Source organism: Brettanomyces bruxellensis, chromosome 9 (genome assembly GCF_011074885.1).
Source record: "Brettanomyces bruxellensis chromosome 9, complete sequence".
Taxonomy (NCBI): Eukaryota; Fungi; Ascomycota; class Pichiomycetes; order Pichiales; family Pichiaceae; genus Brettanomyces; species Brettanomyces bruxellensis.
The window spans coordinates 1,722,760-1,744,296 of record NC_054690.1 but is presented as its reverse complement, the minus strand read 5'-3'; the positions used below and the strand labels follow the sequence as shown (position 1 = coordinate 1,744,296).

The window sequence follows — 21,537 nt, the reverse complement described above, 5'->3', positions numbered from 1 at the left end:
AGCAGTTGACAAGCCAAATGATTTTCACGAAATTCTTATCCGAAAGATGAAGAAACCGGCACAGTCACAGATAAAAAAAAAGTTGTGGGAGTGCAAAAAGTATTTATATGTATGCTTCTCTCTTTAATTGAGAAGAGATGTGCAACAGTTTAACTGCCGAGGTTTGTATGCGAGGCAGAGCAAAGTGCAGAAAAAGTAAAAATAAAAAATCATGAAATGCCTGGGGAGAAAATTAACACAATAAAAAAGGGGGTAAAAATAATGTAAGGATTATGAGCTGAGGGTGAAAATGGAAGAAGCTAATGAGAGTGAAACGAGAGAAAATAAGAATGAAACCAAAAATAAAACCAAAAATGAACGCATGAACCAAAAAGTAGTTGGATGATCGTAGTAATAAAAAGGTCACTTATATGAATAAAGCAAACTTAGGAGTACATATACAGCTGGAGCCAAAATAGATTCAGGTGTTTGTCTTGTCATAAAATTCCAATATTCGGCATTAGTATACATTTAAACTATTTTACACACCATCCCACAGGTATTAAACCCATAAATAACACATAATACGTCCCCAAAAGCCAACTTGTAGCTTTAAATGGCTTGCTTCAAGCAACCTATCATTTTTCTCAATCTTTCCCCTCGTAAGTTGGCTTTGTAAACTGCTTGATGTAATCAGGTAAAGAATTTGGATTAACATAAAAGTATAAAGACCTCGTGGAGCCCTTCCTCTTCTTCATCTTTCTGTTATCCTCAATCTGCAAAGGCTTCTGTTGTGTCTCTTGTTGTGTCTTCCGCCTAGCCTGACTGGCTTTCTCGAGTATCGACGCGTCTATCGGCCTGGGCTGCGTGAATTTCAGTATGTAATCGGGAAGACAGTTTTCGTTATCGTAACCCACAGATCGATTCGGATCGATATCGTCTAGTTCAACATCAACATCTGAAGTGCTTTCGTCACTATCATCTGTCACTTGCAATTGTTCGTCTTTATCGTGTTGCTCTACCAACACTAAGGCCTGATTGTTTGCAGTATTTGGGTTTTTACTGTTTGTAATCGGCTCTGTTTCACCCTCAGTTGCATCCAAAAACTCTTCATTACTATTCTCTGAGTCATCCAAGGATGATCCTCCACTTGTCACCACATTCTTGCCACCATCATGCCTATTACTGGCAGATGCAGACAAATTTACACTGTTGTTTTCATCAGCGGCTGAACTTTCTTTGTAGTTTTCATAAGTGGCTGACTTTTCACTGTTGCTTTCATCGGTAGCCGGATTTTCACTAATTATCACAACTTCGTCCACAGTGCTATTTGGTGAACTTGTTTGCTCATTTCTGCTCTGTGTCACTTGCACATTATCATCTTCATCATCGCTTACTAATATGATTTCACTTTCCTGACTCCTGGAAACACTTTCTTCTTTTTCCTTTTCTTCTCTTTTCTTCTCACTTCTCTTCTCTCCACTTTTGCTTCCTCCATTTTTCTTCTCCTTACTCAGACTTCCACTTGGAGCCTCCAAATTTGCAATCCGTCCAGCATATATGCTCTTTGGGTTTTCTCTACTTGCATTTTCATTCTCATTCTCTATATTTGTACCTTCCACTTCTTTAACTCCCTCTTCCTGCCGTTCATCCTCATCATCTTCATCATCCCTCTCATCGTCTCCCATTTCACTTGAATTTTCAGCAATCACAATACTGTCTTCCGCAGACACGCCGCTTTTATTCATTTCCTTAATCTCCAACGACAATCTGTGCTTGTCGTTTACTTTATCATCATCAGCAATTAGAGATTCTCCTTTATACGCCTCCAAAATATGGTTCACATCTTCAGCATTCTGCGATATCAGCTCCTGCTCGGTAATATTTCCTCTATTGATAAGAAGACCCTCCCCATCTGAGCTACTTACAGAATCTGGCATGTATGAATACGTATCTTCAATAAAACTGGTGTCTTCTTCCACATGCGAAACTTCTGTGTTTCCTGCTTGTTGATGCTTACGTACTCCCTCTGCCCTTTCCTCATCGCTTATCTGATTTATGTCTGCTTTATCTGTTTGATGATCCGTTCGACTTCTTTTCTTGCTGTTCCGTTTCACTTTGTTCATATTCTTGTTTACTTTCTCGGATACTCCTTTAACACTCTCCTTGCTTTTGTGCCCACTAGAATTTACCATGACTTTTAAATTCAGTAATTATTGATAATGGTCTCCCGATTGTTCTCCTAAAATATGTCTCTTCGTTTGAGATTCCCATGCATATATTTAAACATGCGTAAGTATATTTCAATCTTCTCCAAAAATCCTTGATATAGGAATAACAGCAAATTGACTCTGCCTTAATTGTATAACAGAAAGTCCTCGGAGTGTATGTTTAGCAACTCTATAAGCCTAGTGTAATAAACCAAGTGCCGAAATCACGACGTATACGTATTTATTCCTTCACGCTAAATATGTTCTACCCGTACCGATAGCGTGCACACACCTGTACACCGACAAGAGCTTTCGCGCGAACGCTATTTTTCTTTTATTACTTATTTCACGCTTTTCCGCTTGCGGCCTCTAATAATGCAGGAAAAACAAATTTTGGGAGAAAAAAAAAGACCTTCAAGTATACAAAAACCGAAATGATTGACATATAATTGATATAAGCTTCTGTGTCATTAAGTAACTTGATACTGACATTTTAAATTAAGACCATAAGTTTATCTGACAGTGCACATGCATGGATCTCAATTGCTGGGTGTTTTCACAGTCGATATATAACTAGTTGTTTTGTTTTTCGTGTTGTGTGGATTATCGTCTTACAATCGGTCTTTTTAGAAAATTTTGAACATATACATACAGAATGAAGGCACCGGTTCCATTTTCGCCGCAGAATCTTAAATACGTGTCGTCTCTTTACAGACGTTCACTTAGGACAGCACATGATTGGATCAACAGAACTGATTTCTACAGAGAAAAGGCGGCAGAGATAAAGCTTCGCTTTGAGCAGAATAGAGACATATCAGATCCAAAAGAGTTACAGGTAAGCATTAGATTGGGGTTAGCTTTTATCATTGATTCTTGTTCGTTGTACTAACATTGCTTTTGAATCGCATTAATTGACATAGAAAGTATTTGAAACCACAGAAGAGCTTTTAGAGAAATTTCAGCATCCAGATCCAATTATTCCTCCTAGAAGACCAGGTGGAATTGAGTATGACAGAAATGTTCCTCCAAGATACGAGAAGGGTCCTGCAAACTTCAAGAATACTGTTTAAGCATAAACATACCATAGGTCTTCTTTCTATACTTTTTAATTTTCTCACTTTAAGGAGTCCTGATGGGGGATAACTGAAGACATTTATTTATTACAGAAAAATATATTTATTCGATAACGATTGCACCGTGTATAAGTAGATTATGCTCGAACTATGGTCTAGCATATGAGTGGTAGCAATGAGATGCGTCTCCAGATAGTAGTCGCGTCAATCGACTTCCCTCTTTCATGCTATTTTTTCCCCCTTTTTACTTCACTGTTGTTTGTTGTCTTTTTCGTGGACAAAACAGGAAATTATTTAGAAAAAGAGTAGGAGGATTTCGATGAAACGTCTTCTGTTAGTATTTACAAACTTCCAGAAGAAAATAGGTTAAAGGAAATTACCCCAATTAGATTGTGACAAAAAGGATTCAAAATGGCTTCATTCGATGAATGGTTTGAGTGGCTTACATATTCCACCAGTACGTATAAAAGTATTTTACATTAAGTTATACGAATCTCTGAGTACTAACAATTACATTTTATAAAGACAATGAAAGCAAAAAAGAGTCCAATTTATTTAAACCAGATATAACATGGAAAGATACACAACAATCTGAAGCTAGAAAACTTTTGGAAGTGCAACTTCCTTTTAGTGAGTTGACATGTGACAACAACAGAGCAAATGACATGGATACCTTGTTTTCCACAATGATGCTCTACATAGGGGTGCAAATCTTTGTTTTCACAATAATTGGCATCATGAGCTGTGTGGCATTATTGTTTTATATTAATGACAGGCGAAAAAGCAAAAGGAAGATTATAGGTCAGGATAAGCGACTTCAAGAAACGAAAGATTCACGCAGTTCAAACTTTTTCAACAATTTTGATCTTAGCCAGACGACAAACGGGACCGAAAAGTATTATGGGGACAGTATTCTTCATTGCTACAGTGAGGATGAAACTGACATTACCAGATCCATGAACCATTATTATACCGATGAGGTCACAGGAAAGAAAACACATCATCCAGGGTTGCATGATGACTTCAGTTGCAGCAGTTTTGCAACCAGTTGCAATGGAGAAAACATTGAGGCTGACAATAAGGAAAAGGACAAAAATGTTGAAGACGTGATTTTAAAGAAGGAGCCTCATCATTTTGTCAACACATACACAGAAACATTTAAATTGGCCCAAAATGGTCCACAGTACATTGACACATACTTAGATGCATGCTTCGGACAAGCGGATAATTCGGATATCTTATTTGACAGAGATGACATTGATATGAATAGTCTCATATCAAATAACGATGAGATGATGAGTCTCACCCAGGAAGAATTGGTTTATCGCATTGAAATGCTAAGATTTGCGTTATCTCTAGAGTTCAACGGAAGCTCGAATATTTTCCATCAAATTGTGGAAAATCATGGGTTTTGGACAAACTTGATTGAAAGTAAACTTACCAATAATCATGTGAGAACTGCGTCCTTCCAATTAATATCCGATTTCATGAGCTATCAGGCCGAAAGTGAAATCATGGATAGTGCCATATACTTGAAGTTTGTCAATAGTATGATTCAGGGGATACAATATCAAGCGGAAGACATTCAGTATGGGAAATGTCTGAGAAGCTTATTTGCCGTTCTTTGCAGTATTTCAATCGAAGATTTCATAATCGTTTGCTTTGATTATTGGTATGATGACAGAAATGCAGACACATCCAAAGCTGTTGAGGCCACTGAGCTTGAAATGCTCAAACTTGTTCTTGCTAACTCCTCAAATCAGCTAATAGGAGATTCCAAGTTTTGCTTGAAGCTACTTCCAAGACTTCATAGCTTTATTCTGATGAGAACAGAAGATGGAAATAGTCAAACGCAGTCTAAAAAGCAGGAACTAATGATTATAATCAACGCTTTGGAGACAGCTACAGAGACAGAGAATGTGCCACGGATAAATATAGCTAGCGATACAAAGAACTTCAAACGAAGACTTTCTACATCAAGAAAAGCGTCGTCAGAAAGACCAAAAAAGCTAAGAGCGTTGGGTGATATCAAGAACATCGTGAAATGAGCAAGACAAGCAAGACAAACAAGCAAGACCTCGCCACCTACAATAAGAATACAAAGATGTGCAAAGTAGAAGCATAAATAATTCGTCATAGTAGAATTAATGATTGATCGAATCACGCAGTAAAAGATAAAGAAAGCGTAACAAAATCATCCCCGGAAGTAAGCAAACCTCTATTTGAACAAAAAAGAACAGAAAAGCAAAGCAAGAAGCATTTAGCCAGTTGCCAGAAAGTATCGAATCATCGTGTGCAAGAATCCATAGGATAAAAGCACACCAAGATCAGACATGAGTCCATCGACTAAGCATGGATTTCCACTTTACGAGAGTATTTGCCGCAACAATTACCAGCCGACTGCATTTGTGTGTGTGTGTGTGTGTGTGTGTTTGTGCGTGTGCAGGCGACCCATAAAAAGCGGCTAGACGTTTCTCAAAGAGCAGAAAAGTAAACATAGCCGAAAAATAAAGAAAGCACACGCTTAAGCGTGGATTTTGGTATCGTTGAGAGAGTCAGTTTCCCTGGCACCATCAACATTGTCAACAACAACATCAGCACCAGCCTGCTCAGCCTGCTGTGCCTCCTGGTTGAGCTTGTTTCTGGCAACATTGAACAACTTCTCCTGCTCCTCAGCGGTCAAATCCTCTCTATCCTTGTGCTTGATGTAGTACATTGGGTTCAACTTGTCCAAAGTCAAGTTCTTGGTGAATGGCAAGTGTCCATACTTCTCCTGGAAGAGCATCAAGCCAAGGGTGATGATGAGAGCCAACCAATAGACGTTGTAGGAGATGACAGAGCCATAAGTGGCGGAATTCTGCCATCCAAGCAAGGCATTGAAAACATCCCAACCGTTATCGATTTCCGGGTTGCAGCAGTTGACGTGCCAGACACTCTTCTTGATATCATAAGAGCCAGGGCCAGAACCGCTTTCGGAAGCATCTCCTCCGGTCTTGTTGTTGAAAGTATTGGTTTCAAAGTCCCAGACGGCTCTGGAAAACAAACCGGCAGCGATCAAGTAAAGAATACACGTGGAAATACAAAGGAACACCTGCAAGGAGGTGGTGGAACCTCCGTAGTAAAGAAGGTAACCGACAAGAATACCTGCAACCAAACCACAGATGACTGGAAGTGGGAAAGACTTGGCTGGAGATCCAATACCAACACCACCAACAAAGACAACGGCCTCCAAACCTTCTCTTAGAGTGGTGATGAAGGGCAAGATGAACATGGAGTACTTCTTCATGATGTAGCTGAACTTGAACCGGCCCCATTTCTCTGCTGGGGGCGTGGTTAAAGCTCTGGCAATTTTAATTCTCCACTTTCTCTGCATCTTGTTGATACGGAGCATGGCAATACCCATGATAGAGATCAAAACGGTGGCGATAATACTGAAGATACCCTCCCAAAGATCCTCGGACGAGGACCAGAGATCCTTACCGAGCGAATAGTAGGCACCAATGAAACCACCACCTATACCTAGACAGATTACAATACCGGCAATTGCACCGAACCAAATCTGCTTGTACAACTTTCTCTTAAGCTTCTTGTCCTTTGCAACCGACTGCTTCACAAAGGCCAAAAGCACAGAAATCACAATCACGGCCTCCAAACATTCTCTGAGAACAATGAAGAACACCTGAACGTTGAAGATGCTATCCGACATCTTGATAGGCTCTTGCTAATTAGAGGAGAGGTGAATGTTGGGACCTAGGGCGAGTTCAAGGAAGCGATAGTGACTACAACATCATCTTAGGGCTCCACGCAAGTTTTTTCTACAGTAATTCATGGGGGTATCCTTGTTTATATATATGTTTACCAGCCATGCAAGCAGGCCATTGAATTAAACAGCACAGGTGAGAAAGAACAATCGGATTAGAGCAGGGAAAAATTTAAGAAAAAAAATGCAGAGAAAACTTGCAGGTTTGGGCTAACGGGTGAGGATGAAAAAAAAAAGCGAAAAAAGCAAAACTATCTCTGCGCTCAACAATGCCGGTATTCCTATTCTTTGTAATTCTCAAAACATTCATTTCTAGGGTCTCCGGGCCCCCTCCCCTAAAGAGCGAATAGGGTGAGAATAAAAACCTAATGCGAAAAGCGAAAAGTCCATTCAGAAAAAATTTCAGCTCCAAAAATTTGGACCAGTCGCGATCTAATCTAATCGATCAGTAAAAAAGCATCGGCAAAAAATCTGGTGCTTGTACACTTTGAGTTGGTTCTATGCTCCAACAACAACTTTCGGGGTTCCAGAATCTGTAGAATGCATTCTTACAAGTGCAGGATTACATGCTCCCTATATATACCCGTAGATTGTCTCGATTGACACCGGGATAAGCTTAAATTGACTCCATTTTTCGACCTACTAGGCTGTAATTTGCTCCCTTTCAAAAATACCTTACTTACAATTTCATCCTCACCAAAACTCTGTCGTTCCTGAGAAAATTGAATCGAAATGTATCACCACAAAAAAATGCTCAAGCAGAAAACACGTATTGTTTGTCGACAAATGGCAAACGGACAGCGATGGTCTACTGCATTGATGAGCATCGACTTAGATATAGTAATAAAAGTAGTTCCGAATCCAAATAACATAAAATATCAATACTAGGTAGGATGGAAGCAAGAAGCCATATATAAACAATAAATCATGCATGGTCCGGCAATATAAATGCGAAAATGGAAACAAGAAGAAAATGTAATGAATCGAGTAGTCAAAGGAATGAGGAGAGGAAAATATGCAGAAAAAATTAAAATCCCGAGTAAATACCGGAAATGCTATGGAAGCACTATAATAATAAAATAAACGGAAAGATATATTAGTTATACTGCTGTATTATGAAGGAGGCAGTGATACTAAATAATTGCAATACTATTATCGTTAAGGAAATGCTACATGCAAAAAAATGCCACCATAGTAAATAACCAATTAACTAAAAGAAATAATTCCATATTCACTAAATAAAATAATACCATAGCAAATAAATAAAATGATACCATGGTGACCAAATAAAATAATGCCATGGTGACCAAATAAAATACTGCATTAATCAAATAAAACCACCAAAACAACTAAATAGAATACTACTATGATAGCTGAATATTCAACACTACCATGATAACTAAATGTTCAACACTCTCATGTGAGCTAAATATTAAATACAGTCGTTACATCAACATTTGGTTCCCCATCAAATCACCTTATTAATCTTATATTCCTGCATTTATAACCTTAGTATACTCAGTATACCGTCTCTAATATCCATGCTAATCCCCAAACAGATCATTTCCAGACATCTCAGAAAGTTCCTCAATGCAATATCGGAAATCTTTGTAAACCTTGTCTGTCGGCCGCCAAGCCCGAAATTCTTCTAAAAGCTGATTTATCAACTGCCCGGTATCAACATCAAAATGACGATCTGTTCTCCGGTCTTCTTTCTTTTTCAACTTCGCAAGTTCCTCTATAAAACCACGCATACACCAGGGTATGTGATAAACGTTTGTGCTCATCTCCTTAACATCAAAGTCTTCCTGCTCTTGCACAGCCTGCTTGAACATGAGGTCGCTAGTCTCAAGCATGTTCTGGATCCCTGTCTTGTACACATGTCTGTTCGTAAAGATGGTGTTTGTATAATTTCCGCTCTTGTTGGTGATGCTCTTCCTTCGTTTTCTGTATTCCCAGGAACTGGCTTGAAATATGCTGCTTAGCTCAACAAGAAGCCGGTGGTCATTCATGTTTAAATTCCTAATTGTCAACGCTAGGCTAATCAAGGTAATTATGAAATCAGGCTGACCGCTTCTTCCATCGATGTAAACAGCTCTGAAAATGTTTGGGTGCGAAATATGAAGGCATAGCGAGGAGTAGATTGGCGCCAAAGTGTCTGTCAAAGAGGCTACCAATGTAATCTTCACGTTTCGACCAACAAGAATCTTAATGTGACGAAGCAACTCCTTGCTTTGAAGTGAGCTGCAATCCTGGAAGTCAAACAACTGAAGCATTACCTTATTTTCAAGCAAATCTCCGCTTCCTTTTACGGTAATCTTTGTATCTGCATCTAGAGAAGGGCCCAAGAATGTTCCAGCCAGCCCAATAAATCCCACAAATGCGGTGTTGTCGAGATATCCGGCCGTTATCAATCTGGAAAGCACGTGAATCGCAATTGCAGTCGATTGTACATCAGAAACAACAAGAATGATGTCTGCTGAGCAAATGGAATTCATCCAGTTGTCAAGCAAGGACAAGCAGTTGCTCACTCTGTCAAATAACTGTCCATATCCATCCATTGCAATCGTCTGCTTCTTTATGATTACATCATTGTCATTGGCCCACTTTCCGAGCTCACTTGAAGCAACCCGAACCATTTTTTCTGCATTTGTGGTTTCACCCTCTTGCAAATTTTCCATAATTTGAGGTGGAAGATAGCTATGAATTCCAATAATGAGAGCTTTTTTGATGCTCTCTTTTCCTTTCTTTTGGCTGCTTTTTGCTTTCTTTCTCGACTTCGGGGTGTCATATACTGGCCTATGGTATAAATGCGTCTCCCCAGGAACCAGCATCTTTATGAGGCTCCCCCCTAGGGATGATATAAGAATGCGGATCTTCGTTTGAGTGGTAATATCACGATAGTTACGGTCAAAGTCCGGGATTACCGTGCATAAATCATCACTATCCAAAATGGGTCCGTGCTTTTCTTGCTTGTCAAATCCACATTTGACGTTATGACGAACCGTAAGTGGTGCACGCATTGATCTAGTGCCAAATATCGATATCTGACCCGTATCCTCACTTTCATCCCGAAAATAGGCCCAAGAGCTTGAAACTTCATACGTTAAAGTGCGAGCATCCATAACACGTTGTGCTTCTTTCTCAGACTCTCGAAGATTCTTTTCCTCTTCATTTTCTTCCTGTAAAGTTTGCTCACCGTTCATAGTTGTGTCACATGTATTTAGCTCGTTCGAATTATACCACGACCAAGGTTTCCACCAGTGCTTCTGCATGTCAGGCTTACTTTCTTCATCTTCAAATCCTGACTGCTCTTCTTCACCTTCACCTTCGTTTTCTAAGTCCTCTTCAACACCTTCTCCTGTCGAAGTTACAACTCTTGAAAGTGTATTTGGCTCAAGATTATCTTCGTTGTCTATTTGCGATAGCGTGTTTCCATGGTAGGTCAGAATTGAGCTTTCCGTACCTCCCGAGACCTCACCCCCTGTACGATTTGTATTAATTGAGGCAATTTCATGACTTTTCACACTGGATATTCCTCCTGTCTTCATGCTGGCCATGCTCTCAACATTTTCGCCATCCTTTTGTCCATTTTGTCCAGAAAAAAGTGACCACAGGGACCATTTCCGCCCAGAATCTGGCTTCTCATCAGAATTGCCTGTGCTATCTTGATGTGAGCTTTCTTTTTGAGGCTGTATACCATGTTCCATCATCATTTCTTGTCGATATTCCTTTAACGTAACAGTTCTTTCTAATTTAGGCGGCTGAATTTCCTCAGTTTCAGCACTTTCCGCACAATTGCCATCCTTATCCACACTGGGGCCCTCATCTTGCTTCCTATTATCAATCAAACCAGTATCTTTGCACTCTTCATCGGATATTTGCCTATCATCTGTGCTACTTGCCAACTCATCACCAACATCTTCTTCAGATTTCGGCGTAAACAATTGCGTGCTATCTGCATTATCATACTGTGTCTGATATGAAGCAACACTATATTTCCGCTTGATCTTTTTTGCAACTTTCTTGGGTGATCCGTTTAGTGAAGGAATGATCATTGCTTATGGAAGTTTAGCTAGCTGTATTCAAAATGAAAAGCATTCCTTTTAGAGTCACCATTCAAAAAACAAGAAGTGGAATCCTTCAATTGTCTTGGTATACAAATAATCCGTCGAATGAATATGTTATTAAAAAAAGGCGACTTGTAATGTTAGGATTGGAAGAAAGAACAGATACATTAATAGTATTGTACGATTAATCGGAAGGTAATAAGAATAAATAATCAATAATAAAAAAAATAAAAAAAAATAGAAAATGTAGATACAAGCGAGAACACTCGTTTATTTACAATTTATTCACATTCTCTTCTAACCATTTTGATCGACAATAAAATTTGTTTCAAAATTGCAACTTAACGTTTTTACAAACAGCAAGATTATGACATAATGGCTTCTGAATCAACATGGAGACAAACTTTACTCAATCGGTTGGTTGACAGAGATAATATGGAGGCAAAAGATTCTGCCATCTTTAAATCCTTAAGTTTTATATGTGAGCAAAAGAGAAGCCAGGACATCTTGATAGCAACGTTATCCAAAGATGAGCCAAGCAAGCAAGTTGTAGAATTGTTAGCAGCAAATGATCATCTAAAGAAAAAAATTGCATATGAGAATCGTACATTTGATGAACAGAAAGAAGAAATCTCGTCTTTGAAAGATGAAGTCGGCTCACTAAAGAAATCACTTAGACTTTTAAAAGATGGCTACATAGACTTGAAAGGAAGATATGAAAGAATTCAGGAGGAGTCACGCGTTAAGAATCAGAATATAGAGGGGATAAATGATGGCATTTTATCTCTACAAATAGAAAATAATCTTCTTCGCAAGACAGTTGACAAGTTAAAGAAGGAAAATAAAGCATTGGTTGATCGCTGGATGGATAAAGCATCAAAGGATGCAGATGTCCTCAATGCTGCAAACGAGGTGTTAAAGGAATCGAAGAAATCAAACGAAAGTTAGTACTGAACATGAAAGTGAGAAGAGTGGCTAGAGTTCTTATCTTGAATAATTTTGAAGACACGAGAGATAAGCGAGTACCGATAAGATCATTATGGTGTAGAGGTGCATCTATTGTTTGTGTGCTGAAAAAAAGTTTTTTTTTTTTTTTTTTTTTTTTCTCTTTCTACTCTCGAATGATGATATAATTCACTCCATCAATTTTTCACTAATCCTTTTTTGAACATTGGAGTTGGGTTTTCCAAAGCTTAGAGCTGCTTGGATATTTCAAAAATTCTCATGTCTATAACATCACTAGAACTCATTGCTGAATCGTTAGATTCTGATCAGCGAAAGGCCACAGCTCAAAAGTTATTCACAAAGTTATCATCGACAAAGGAGCTAGATGAGGATCAGAAAGAAGCATATTCGGCTGCATTTTCGGAAATCATTAACCTTTCTCCAGAGTTAAAAGGGCATTTTTTTGATGATGTGACAAAATACGTTCACTATTTGCTTGCAACCGGTAATGGTAGCCATAAGGCTACAATAATCAAGTTGTGTAAACTTTTCAGAGAGGAAGGATTGTTTGAGAATATCCTTGATATAACAATTGACAAGCTCATTGATTACGCTGAACAGAACATGCGATCCTTTAATAACAAGATATGGACTTTTATTATCGATGGGAAAGACCATTTAGAACCGAGATTGGGACATGTGTCTTCTTCCAATGAAGATTATGTGAAGGGCTCAGACCATAAGGATTGTGAAAAGTTTTTAGATTTCATAGGATGGATATTTATGAACGATAAACAGATCATGGAATCATATTCAAACAGCAGGACGGAGAAGATAGCTATACTCTATGCAAGCAGTTCTGATCTTAGTATATCTCATTTATCCTTGGATATTCTTAAGTCGAGGATAGCATACATCTGTTCGCATAATAACATATTGAACTCCGTATTTGCTTCAATTGGAACACTTTTGGACACGAACCAAAATGACTTTGGCTCGGTTGCCTACACTCTTTGGTTTTGCATACTGGACAATATCGGAATTAAAAGTTTGCAGAGATCGACAAGTTTCCAAGAGAGAACTTCAAAGGTGAGTTATTGGCAGTACATTCGCAATGGACTTTCCAGTATCAGTCGTGAACAAAGAAAGTTCTCGCTTGTTATTCTTGAAAAATCCCTTGAAAGCCTTTCGAATGACGTGGAAACTCCAATCTTTACCTGGAAAATATCTGAGAAGGATGAAAACTTGAAACGTTGGTACAGATTCTTCACGCTTTACGAGATTATGGGTATAGATATCTCGATGAATCAGGCAGAAGCCGCTAAGAACGATTTGATAAAAATTGTTTCGCCAGGTTCCGGCATCCCTGTTTCATTTGCACTCACGATTTTGGCAGTTGGGTTTAGGGCACCAACTGTGAGAATCAAGTCTTTTGCCTTGGAGTTGGCTTTATCGCTTCCTGAATCCAGCATGGGTATATTTAATCTCGATCACTATTTTCTCACTTCAACGTTTCTTCCTTTTGCGTTGATGGCGGCTCATTTCACTGTGCAAAAATCGTTCGATGGTAAATATTCATGTCCTTACGGTGAACGCTTTTCTGATTTCATCGGTAAATGTATCACATCTCTTCAAACTGAAGATAAACAGGTTTCTTTTATAAACGCCTTACTTGAAGTTCTTGGTGAGTATAAGATGGCCTATGGACCAGTCAGAATATATCTGCTATCTGGCATTCTCAAAGGCCTTAAGTCCATTAGAAGAAATTGCTTAACAGCAGAATCATTAGATCTTATTTTGTCGTCGTTTGAAGATGGTTCTGGATCTGTGTTATGGACTAAAGTGCTTCAAACTTTGCAATTGCGTCTTCTCACTTACATAAATTGCACACAAGCAGATGACACTGCCATATTTTCGGCCATTGGACATCATGCTCACTTCAATGGATTTGATATATATGCTGAAAATGAAGAGTTATTCATTGATTTGTTCAGTAAGCAGTTTAAGCTTGCCGAAACTTTGCAGCACTACCAGCAAGTGTGCAATACCGGGTTTGAGCTGGATGCACTAGTGGTAATGACTTCATATCTATTAAAGAGGGATGTGGATGTTTCTGTAGTTGCTAAAAGTGCACTTTCATACTCACAGTTTGATCGCTTTCTTTTCGAATGTGCAAGGTCACAGCTTGAATTCAACTCTTTGTTTCTCCAAAAGGATATATCTAAAAGGCTTGGTAGTGTTATAGGAAGAATGTTCCAGTTTTCTGCAACAGTTGAAAGTGATATATATGCAGAGAGCAAGTTTGTCTTACAAAACAAGGATTTATTCAGTTATCAATTTTGGGAGCAGATCGACCTTGTGGGAATGTTTGAAAAGCTTCAGAGTGAACTGATTGAAGTCCGAGATTCATCTTCTGCTGGAAAAGCCGTTAATAAGTTTAAATTCTTCAGCCACTGTGTGAAAGAATGCGTCTACAACGAGAATTTCAATCTAGAGATAGCACCATTTCTAAAATTGGGCTCTCAGGCTTTGGAGAAAATTCCGAAATTGGCGAAGGACAGATTTGTTTACCATATCAAGGATGAGTTTCTTGGTCTCCTCATGAGTACAATTGGTGGTATGCTTTGCGTTTGTGAGTTGAACGAGTGTAAGAAGAGTGCAATCCTTGAATTTTCATCCAGTATCATTGACAAGTCCGAGTCAATGTCTCATAATGGAAATATCGAGATGCTCACCTCACTACTTGATAATTATGGTAAGATTTCCAGGGAAGATGTCCGATTAATTGTAGATAATCTTAAGAATATATGGTGTGATCTCACCAGGGACAGACTTATCATGTCTGAGAGAGATATGCATCACAAGTTCATCAATCTTTTGACAAGTTCAAAGCTTTTGAACCTTGCTGGAGAAGATGACAAGCTGTCAGGTACAATTTGTGATATCTGTGAGGGTTTATTGGAGAATTCAAAGACAAGAAAGTCGTTGCTCACTATTCTATTTGATAATATTTCCAGACTTCAACTAGAGAGTAGTGACACATTCGAGCGGCTCCCATGGATTTCTAAACTTTTAGTTAAAGGTGCATTTTTACACCAAAGTACTGAGGGTGTTTTCCTTGTCGATTACGTTCTGTCTGATTTATATGATGCGGAATATAATATGTCTGGAGTTGGCTTGTATGAGTCGATATACGGAAAGCCAGAGGTTGATTATCGGATAAAGTTGAAGGCGGTGATTGCATCCATACAGGGATATAGGCTTGGTGAAAGTATCTGGACGTACATTTTGCAAAATAATGCACTCTTTCATCTTTTCAAACCGGTGAAGAGAACAGATCGAGTTGAGCAATGGAAGAGAATACAATTGCTTCAATGCATGCTACAGACTTTGGACATAGTGCGTAAAGAAGTGTTGGAAAAGAATGTGCTAGAAATAATCGCACCTCTTCTATTTACGGAGCCATCCCCACTTTGCCGGACATATATTGAGTGGATTATTGCATTAACGGTGCATCGGTTCCCGGAGTTGCTCAAGAAAGTAGAGAAACTCTTTTCGGATGGCTTGAAGCATCAAAAACCAATGATCATCAAACTATACGAGCGTCTTCTTGCGTTGGTTATTCTGCAAATGAAGCCAGATGAAGAAGCAAAGTATCTTGAGGGATTTTTACTATACACCGTTCTTCCATTTTCTACCTCTAACAGAGCTGTAACGAGACATTTTTCAACTTCGATGGCTTGTGTCCTGTATGAGGAAATTCAGCGGAAGCATTTGAAGATCTCGGCAGACATATTCAAGACGGTTGGAGGAATCCACAAATCATATATGGGTGTAGTTGATGCCGGCAAGTTCAAGTCTGGGGATGCCATATTGTGGAATATCACAGAGGACTTGAATTTATGCGGAATAAACGGTGGGGTGTTGCTCAAAGTGAGTGATAGAGACGTGGATGCAATTTTTGAGAAGCAGTGGAAACGTTATTTGTCTCCGGAGCAGCAAAAAAAGCTTCGAATTCCGATTGGCGAGGATCAGAAAGGTCTCTGGGTGAAGCATCCAAGAGGATCCGAGGTGAAACTTGAAACATTCACCGGTGTTGAAGAGGAAGATGCGTCAAACATGCTTCAGGTGAAAAGTGGAACATGGTCTACAGTGTTGGATGCAGACTCCCAGACGAGATCTATGACCAATGTCAAACGTACTCCATTAATTGTGATGGCTTCTTTAGTGGACAAACCCCCAAACTTGGGTGGAATATGCCGGCTTTGCGATTGTCTAGGTGCTGGATGGATGACGATGAATGATCTAAAGGTGAAAGATGATAAGCGCTTTCTAAGTGTGGCAGTTACTGCCGACAGATGGATGCCTATGCTGGAAGTGAAGCAAGATGATATTGTGACGTTTTTACGCATGAAGAAGCTTGAAGGGTACTCTCTTATCGGATTGGAGCAGACCGACAATTCAGTCGAGTTAAACAGTAAGCTTGAATTCCCTGAAAAGTCGCTAATTGTGCTTGGAAGGGAAAGAGAGGGAATTCCAGCCAAAATTCTATCGGTGCTGGATTTTTGCGTTGTCATCAAGCAGGTTGGAATTGTTCGTTCTATGAACATCCAGACTGCTACTGCAGTTATTGTGCATGCCTACTCTATCCAGCATTGTTGAATTGGAAGAATCTGGGAGGTATATGCAGACTACACACTTTTAATATGAACCAATTGCTAATTTGTATTTTTCAATCTACAATATTAAATTCACAGCTATTCAGTTATTAAATCACCGTCTGTGTAATTTTGTATATCTAACATATCAATACACTGTTGGATTCATCTATTCTACTGGCTCTTGATATAAGTCGTATTTCTTCTCACTTTACTCTCACTTTTCTTTCACTTTTCTCTCACTTTCCTCTCACTTTTCACCCTACCTCCCATATCCTGCTTCCCTTCACTCATACCTTTCATTTCTGTGATCTACACCTGTCCAGAATCCAACCCTTGCAAACAGAAAACCGCATATCCCAAATTGCAACTGCAAACTTCAAAACGCAGCTTCAACTTCGCCGGGATTCTGTGCAGCTATTGTATCAAGGGCATTTGTCACTGCACTACCCATCTGTCTAACAAGATCAAATGATCTCAGAAGTGCTTTCTCGCTGAAACCTTTACCATCAACAGTTGAAAGTGAAACAGACTGCACTGGAGCCGCAATGTTTCCTTTATTATATCCTATGCACATGCCAGACTCTGCCACCTGCTGCTCCTCCAATGAGGGATCAGCAATAACGTTATTTCCCACAATGCCAACGACAAACATGAGTGTAGGAAGTGCATCAGAGTCGTTTGGGATGAGATCAACACAAGACTCCCAATCATCGGAAAATGTTGGTTCTTCCTCCACCTCCTTGTCATTTGTAGTTGAAACTAAAAGCGGGAGCTTTGTGGACCTTAGAGCAAGGTAGCAACCCATCGATGCAAGTGATATAAGTGAGTAAAGTGTGTATGAAGAAGTCTGAAAGTCAACCGGTATGGACAATACCACCACGTCTATAAACAACTGAAAGCTGTATTTATCAGTGAGTCTGAGCTTTGATCTGTCCATATTGCTTGTTAGTGCCCGACTGAGAACGCTGGAAATGCCAACACACAAATCCGAGTCGTCTCTTTGGCCTTGTATATCCACATCAACCTGAATAAGTTCATCAATGTTGTTTGTTCGTAGCACACTTGCTTTCACACTTGTAATGCATTCAAGACCATCTACAGTGGAAATTCGAGACGAACCGTTTGAGTTCGGTAAAAAGGAACACGTGGCCTTTAGCGGACGAAACTGTGTTGGCTTTCTAGAGTCTGTTCTTGCAATCTGTGGGGAAACCAACGAATCATATATGTATGCTCTTTCGGCGGGAGAAAGGGCCATTTTTTAAAAAGAATGTGTCCTTTCTTGATATAAGATTGTTCCGATATGCTGTATCTGTATAAAGATAACAAAAATAAATCTCTACTTTGCGAAATATGATCAGTTGTACACTCTTGGAGTTTGTATATGTCCACGGCCTAGAAGGTCAAACTTATTATAGACTTCAAGTTTTTCAGCTGCAAAAAAAAAAAAAAAAAAAAAAAAAAATAGCCACAAATCATACAGTTAAAGTACGTTAGACTAACAAAATCTGCAAATACCAAAATACCATCTGACAAAACATTGAAGCTAGTAAGGCTAATAAAGGTAGTAAAAGTAAATAAAGATAGTAAGGCTAATAAAGATAGCAAAGCTTATAAGGATGATAAATGTTAACATACCTTGTGATGCCCTACATATTGAATAGCAAACATTATAGAAAATTTTAAGCATATAAATCCTACCCTAATCCTAAATAACCCAATAAACCCACAAATCCTAAACCCAGTTTAAGCACACCTTAAACCAAACACTAGCACTGATTTCCAATTCTTTGTTCAATCAAGAACACCCATGATGTTTTCCACAAAAAGCTTCATTCGTTGAAATATCTGCATGCCTCTAAAAGCCACAGCATGACTCAACTCGTCAAACTCATCTGCAAGATTATCCAGCTTCAAGTATAGAAAGTTATCCCAATCTGTCACGTATCTCTGCCAAGAAAGCGAAGGCTGACCGTTAATTTCAGAAAGATATCGACTGTACTTTGCAGACAATGCTCTGTTCATTTCTGAAACATAAATTGGAAGCTGTTTATATCTTGGAGATTGCATCTGGACAAGTTCAGCAGCATCTAATCGTTCTTGGGCAACACCTAGGCCTTTCCAGATCATAACCAGAGCAATAGACACGATTCCAAACGAAAATCCAACAAAAAAACGCACCTTCAATTTCTGCTGTCTGCACTTTTGACCATTCAACTTTCTTATTCTGTTTTTGCCACTGTATTTGGTTTTCGAGCCTCGAAACAGACGTGAATTACTCAACTTTCGGCCCGTCTCTTTTGCACCGTCAATTAACACTAAATTGACACCTTTGAGCGGAATTGAAGAACCAATTCTTCCTTCGTATAGTAAGCTATCTATGTGTGCATTGTCTTTTCCTAAACAGCTCAAGAAGTCGATCAACGTCATTAGATCATCGTTTAGAGACTTCATTTTAAATGGCCGGCACACAAAGTACTGCGTAGTGCAAATATCCAAGATGGGGAAGTTTTTCCCTCCACCATTCACCCAGATTGGAACTACCGGTCGTTTTTCCACCTGTGGAAGAACGCAATTTGCAGAATCCACAACCCAAAGAATAATACTTGGGATTGGCTTGGCCTCCAGCTGGAATGCCACATTTCCTAGTGTCTTCTTGTACGTGCACAGCCTGTGCATTAAAATATTGCCACCTCTTCCCACTATCTGTATGTTGACAGGACCGCCACCCATATCTGAAGTTTTTGAGCTGTCCAAAGATATAACAGAGACTCTTGGCATAATAAATGAGGGAATCATTGATGAAAGCTGCTCTGTTTCAATTGTTTCTTCGTCAGACGTGCTGGGAATAGATATCTGCTCAAATTCTTCCGTTTGCGAAAGTCCAGTATCCAGGGTTTCAGGAAATGTGCTCATGCCCCTAAAACTGTCCGGTGATGCTGACGTGTCAGTCATGTCTGGAGAGCTGGAGAGTATCGACTCTGCATTTGAGCCACCATTGACCCTATCAGCTCGATTTGATACGATTTCCAAAGAAGTATCAACATTTGATCCTTCATGTGTACTTGATAGTACATCTTTATCCACAATGACATAATCTGACTCTCCCATACAAAATGGAAATGGGAATGTGGAGATCTCCGGTGGTCTTGGAGAAAAGCCAGCTTCAAAAAAAGGCTGCCAAGAAGATGAGGTTGCTCTTCTCATAGCAAACGCATGATCATCGTTCTCTGTCTCCGAATTGTGCAGTATCTTCAACATTGAATTTTCCGGTGATAGTATAGCTTCTTTTCTTTGAAGTTGTGTGGATTCTAGAAGGGTATCTGTCTGTGATAAAGAGTCTTCCTCTTTCCTTTGATTGAAAGTAAAGCATCTTCCACTTTTGGGTAATTGCTGATCTTCACCTGCTTCAATATGGGAGGGCAATTCTGCATAACGCGGCATGCTGTGAATATCCTAGAGGAATGTATAATTTGGAAGGATGTATGATTTAGAAATTGAACAACCTAAAATAATGCCACTTTCTATCCTGATAGCTTGCCCTTATCTAAGATAGGGATTTAACTATGTGATATATCAGTGAGTGAAATTTGGTAGATTTAATATGATACTGATGATTCTATCCTTAGTCAATAAGTCTGTTCGTAATTGAAATATATTTCAGGCAAACTAAACTTAATCAGATAGAGTAAAGAAGTAAACGGTGCAAAAATGTGTGTAAATCAAATAAAGAAGATAGATGGATGGATTGATAATTCAGATGGTGCACAATGGGGATTTATATTATTTTTATTTTTTCTTCTCAATTTAATTTACTCTTTTTCATAGAGGAGCACAGATCAAATAGGAAAAAGGGGGGAAAATGTGATGTGACGCAAATCCACTTAATAAATTACATTCTACTTCAGAGCATCTATCTATCCGACTAAAATCATACAAATAAAAGAACCCATTTTCCACGCAAGCCACTTAAAAATCAAAGATTCGCAATGCAACTCAAAGCGTGACTCATCTGTTGGAAATCATAGGCATGTAGCATAAAAATAAAACTGGTACATATCTTTCCGGTATTGTATTATTTACCGTATTATTATATATTGAGATAGCCGGTATGTGTGGTGTGGCAAACTTATGTAACAATAGCAGAATTTAGGAAAAAGATAACAGGCAGACGCGCGTCGTGCATCTATCAGGTGGGCCACATTCTGAGCACATCCTAACACCGCTGATTTTCATTTGCTGTAAGCATAGCAGAAACAGAGACAGCAATGATGAAGAATCAGATGGTTAACACGGAATAAACCTATCGCGTGTAATAAATGCACATTATCATTTATTTAAGGTCTGCCGATACCCGAAAATAATAAAGCGGACCCCACCGGATTGTTGTACTTAGTACTATTGGCCATCCAGACAATGCAAAGAACAATTTATAAGCTTATTGTCGCATCTATAAAATTTGGCAGGGAAGGATCGACGAATCAACAAACCCGAAATTTAGAATTTAGACCTGAAAAGGAGCAGTTGATGCCGAAAGGACCGTTTTCAACAGAATATAAATAAGATTTGCCGATAAGCATATCCGTCGGATGACTCCCGAAATAGTTAGTGCATCACCAAAAAAAGTTGAATCGAAAAACATATTACTCAGATAAGAGCGCGGCTATCCATACTAATCTTTTTTCGTCTTGAATTTATTCTTTTTACCTTTTCACTCATTCAAGCAATAGCAACATCATGTTTAGATGCTTTTGTTAGCAGGAAGCATCACTTGCGTTTAGTTTTCGAAGAACCATAATTATTCAGCTCTCATATAATATCTTCGTGGGTTTCTTGTAGCTA

The 21,537-nt window shown here is 39.0% G+C and overlaps 8 protein-coding genes across 8 annotated transcripts; 3 read left to right on the top strand and 5 right to left on the bottom strand.

Moving 5' to 3' along the window:
• Positions 1-626: 626 nt before the first annotated feature.
• On the bottom strand, positions 627-2,105 carry BRETT_002614 (uncharacterized protein; the record flags this gene model as incomplete). Its single annotated transcript, XM_041281136.1, has 1 exon — positions 627-2,105. The coding sequence occupies one exon, from the start codon at positions 2,103-2,105 to the stop codon at positions 627-629; it is 1,479 nt and encodes a 492-aa protein (XP_041138927.1).
• A 739-nt stretch (positions 2,106-2,844) lies between these two features.
• On the top strand, positions 2,845-3,259 carry BRETT_002613 (uncharacterized protein; the record flags this gene model as incomplete). The annotated part of the gene is made up of 2 exons (XM_041281135.1): positions 2,845-3,024; positions 3,110-3,259. The coding sequence occupies 2 exons, from the start codon at positions 2,845-2,847 to the stop codon at positions 3,257-3,259; spliced, it is 330 nt and encodes a 109-aa protein (XP_041138926.1).
• A 414-nt stretch (positions 3,260-3,673) lies between these two features.
• BRETT_002612 (uncharacterized protein) lies at positions 3,674-5,310 on the top strand (the record flags this gene model as incomplete). Its single annotated transcript, XM_041281134.1, has 2 exons — positions 3,674-3,719; positions 3,788-5,310. 2 exons carry the CDS (start codon positions 3,674-3,676, stop codon positions 5,308-5,310), a joined length of 1,569 nt encoding a protein of 522 aa, XP_041138925.1.
• Positions 5,311-5,786: 476 nt separating this feature from the next.
• FTR1_2 (high-affinity iron permease) lies at positions 5,787-6,968 on the bottom strand (the record flags this gene model as incomplete). The annotated part of the gene is made up of 1 exon (XM_041281133.1): positions 5,787-6,968. The coding sequence occupies one exon, from the start codon at positions 6,966-6,968 to the stop codon at positions 5,787-5,789; it is 1,182 nt and encodes a 393-aa protein (XP_041138924.1).
• Positions 6,969-8,566: 1,598 nt separating this feature from the next.
• On the bottom strand, positions 8,567-11,080 carry BRETT_002610 (uncharacterized protein; the record flags this gene model as incomplete). The annotated part of the gene is made up of 1 exon (XM_041281132.1): positions 8,567-11,080. The coding sequence occupies one exon, from the start codon at positions 11,078-11,080 to the stop codon at positions 8,567-8,569; it is 2,514 nt and encodes an 837-aa protein (XP_041138923.1).
• A 387-nt stretch (positions 11,081-11,467) lies between these two features.
• Positions 11,468-16,699, top strand: BRETT_002609 (uncharacterized protein; the record flags this gene model as incomplete). The annotated part of the gene is made up of 2 exons (XM_041281131.1): positions 11,468-12,035; positions 12,336-16,699. 2 exons carry the CDS (start codon positions 11,468-11,470, stop codon positions 16,697-16,699), a joined length of 4,932 nt encoding a protein of 1,643 aa, XP_041138922.1.
• Positions 16,700-17,074: 375 nt separating this feature from the next.
• Positions 17,075-17,953, bottom strand: BRETT_002608 (uncharacterized protein; the record flags this gene model as incomplete). The annotated part of the gene is made up of 1 exon (XM_041281130.1): positions 17,075-17,953. The coding sequence occupies one exon, from the start codon at positions 17,951-17,953 to the stop codon at positions 17,075-17,077; it is 879 nt and encodes a 292-aa protein (XP_041138921.1).
• Positions 17,954-18,489: 536 nt separating this feature from the next.
• Positions 18,490-20,139, bottom strand: BRETT_002607 (uncharacterized protein; the record flags this gene model as incomplete). The annotated part of the gene is made up of 1 exon (XM_041281129.1): positions 18,490-20,139. The coding sequence occupies one exon, from the start codon at positions 20,137-20,139 to the stop codon at positions 18,490-18,492; it is 1,650 nt and encodes a 549-aa protein (XP_041138920.1).
• Between the last annotated feature and the right edge of the window lie 1,398 nt (positions 20,140-21,537).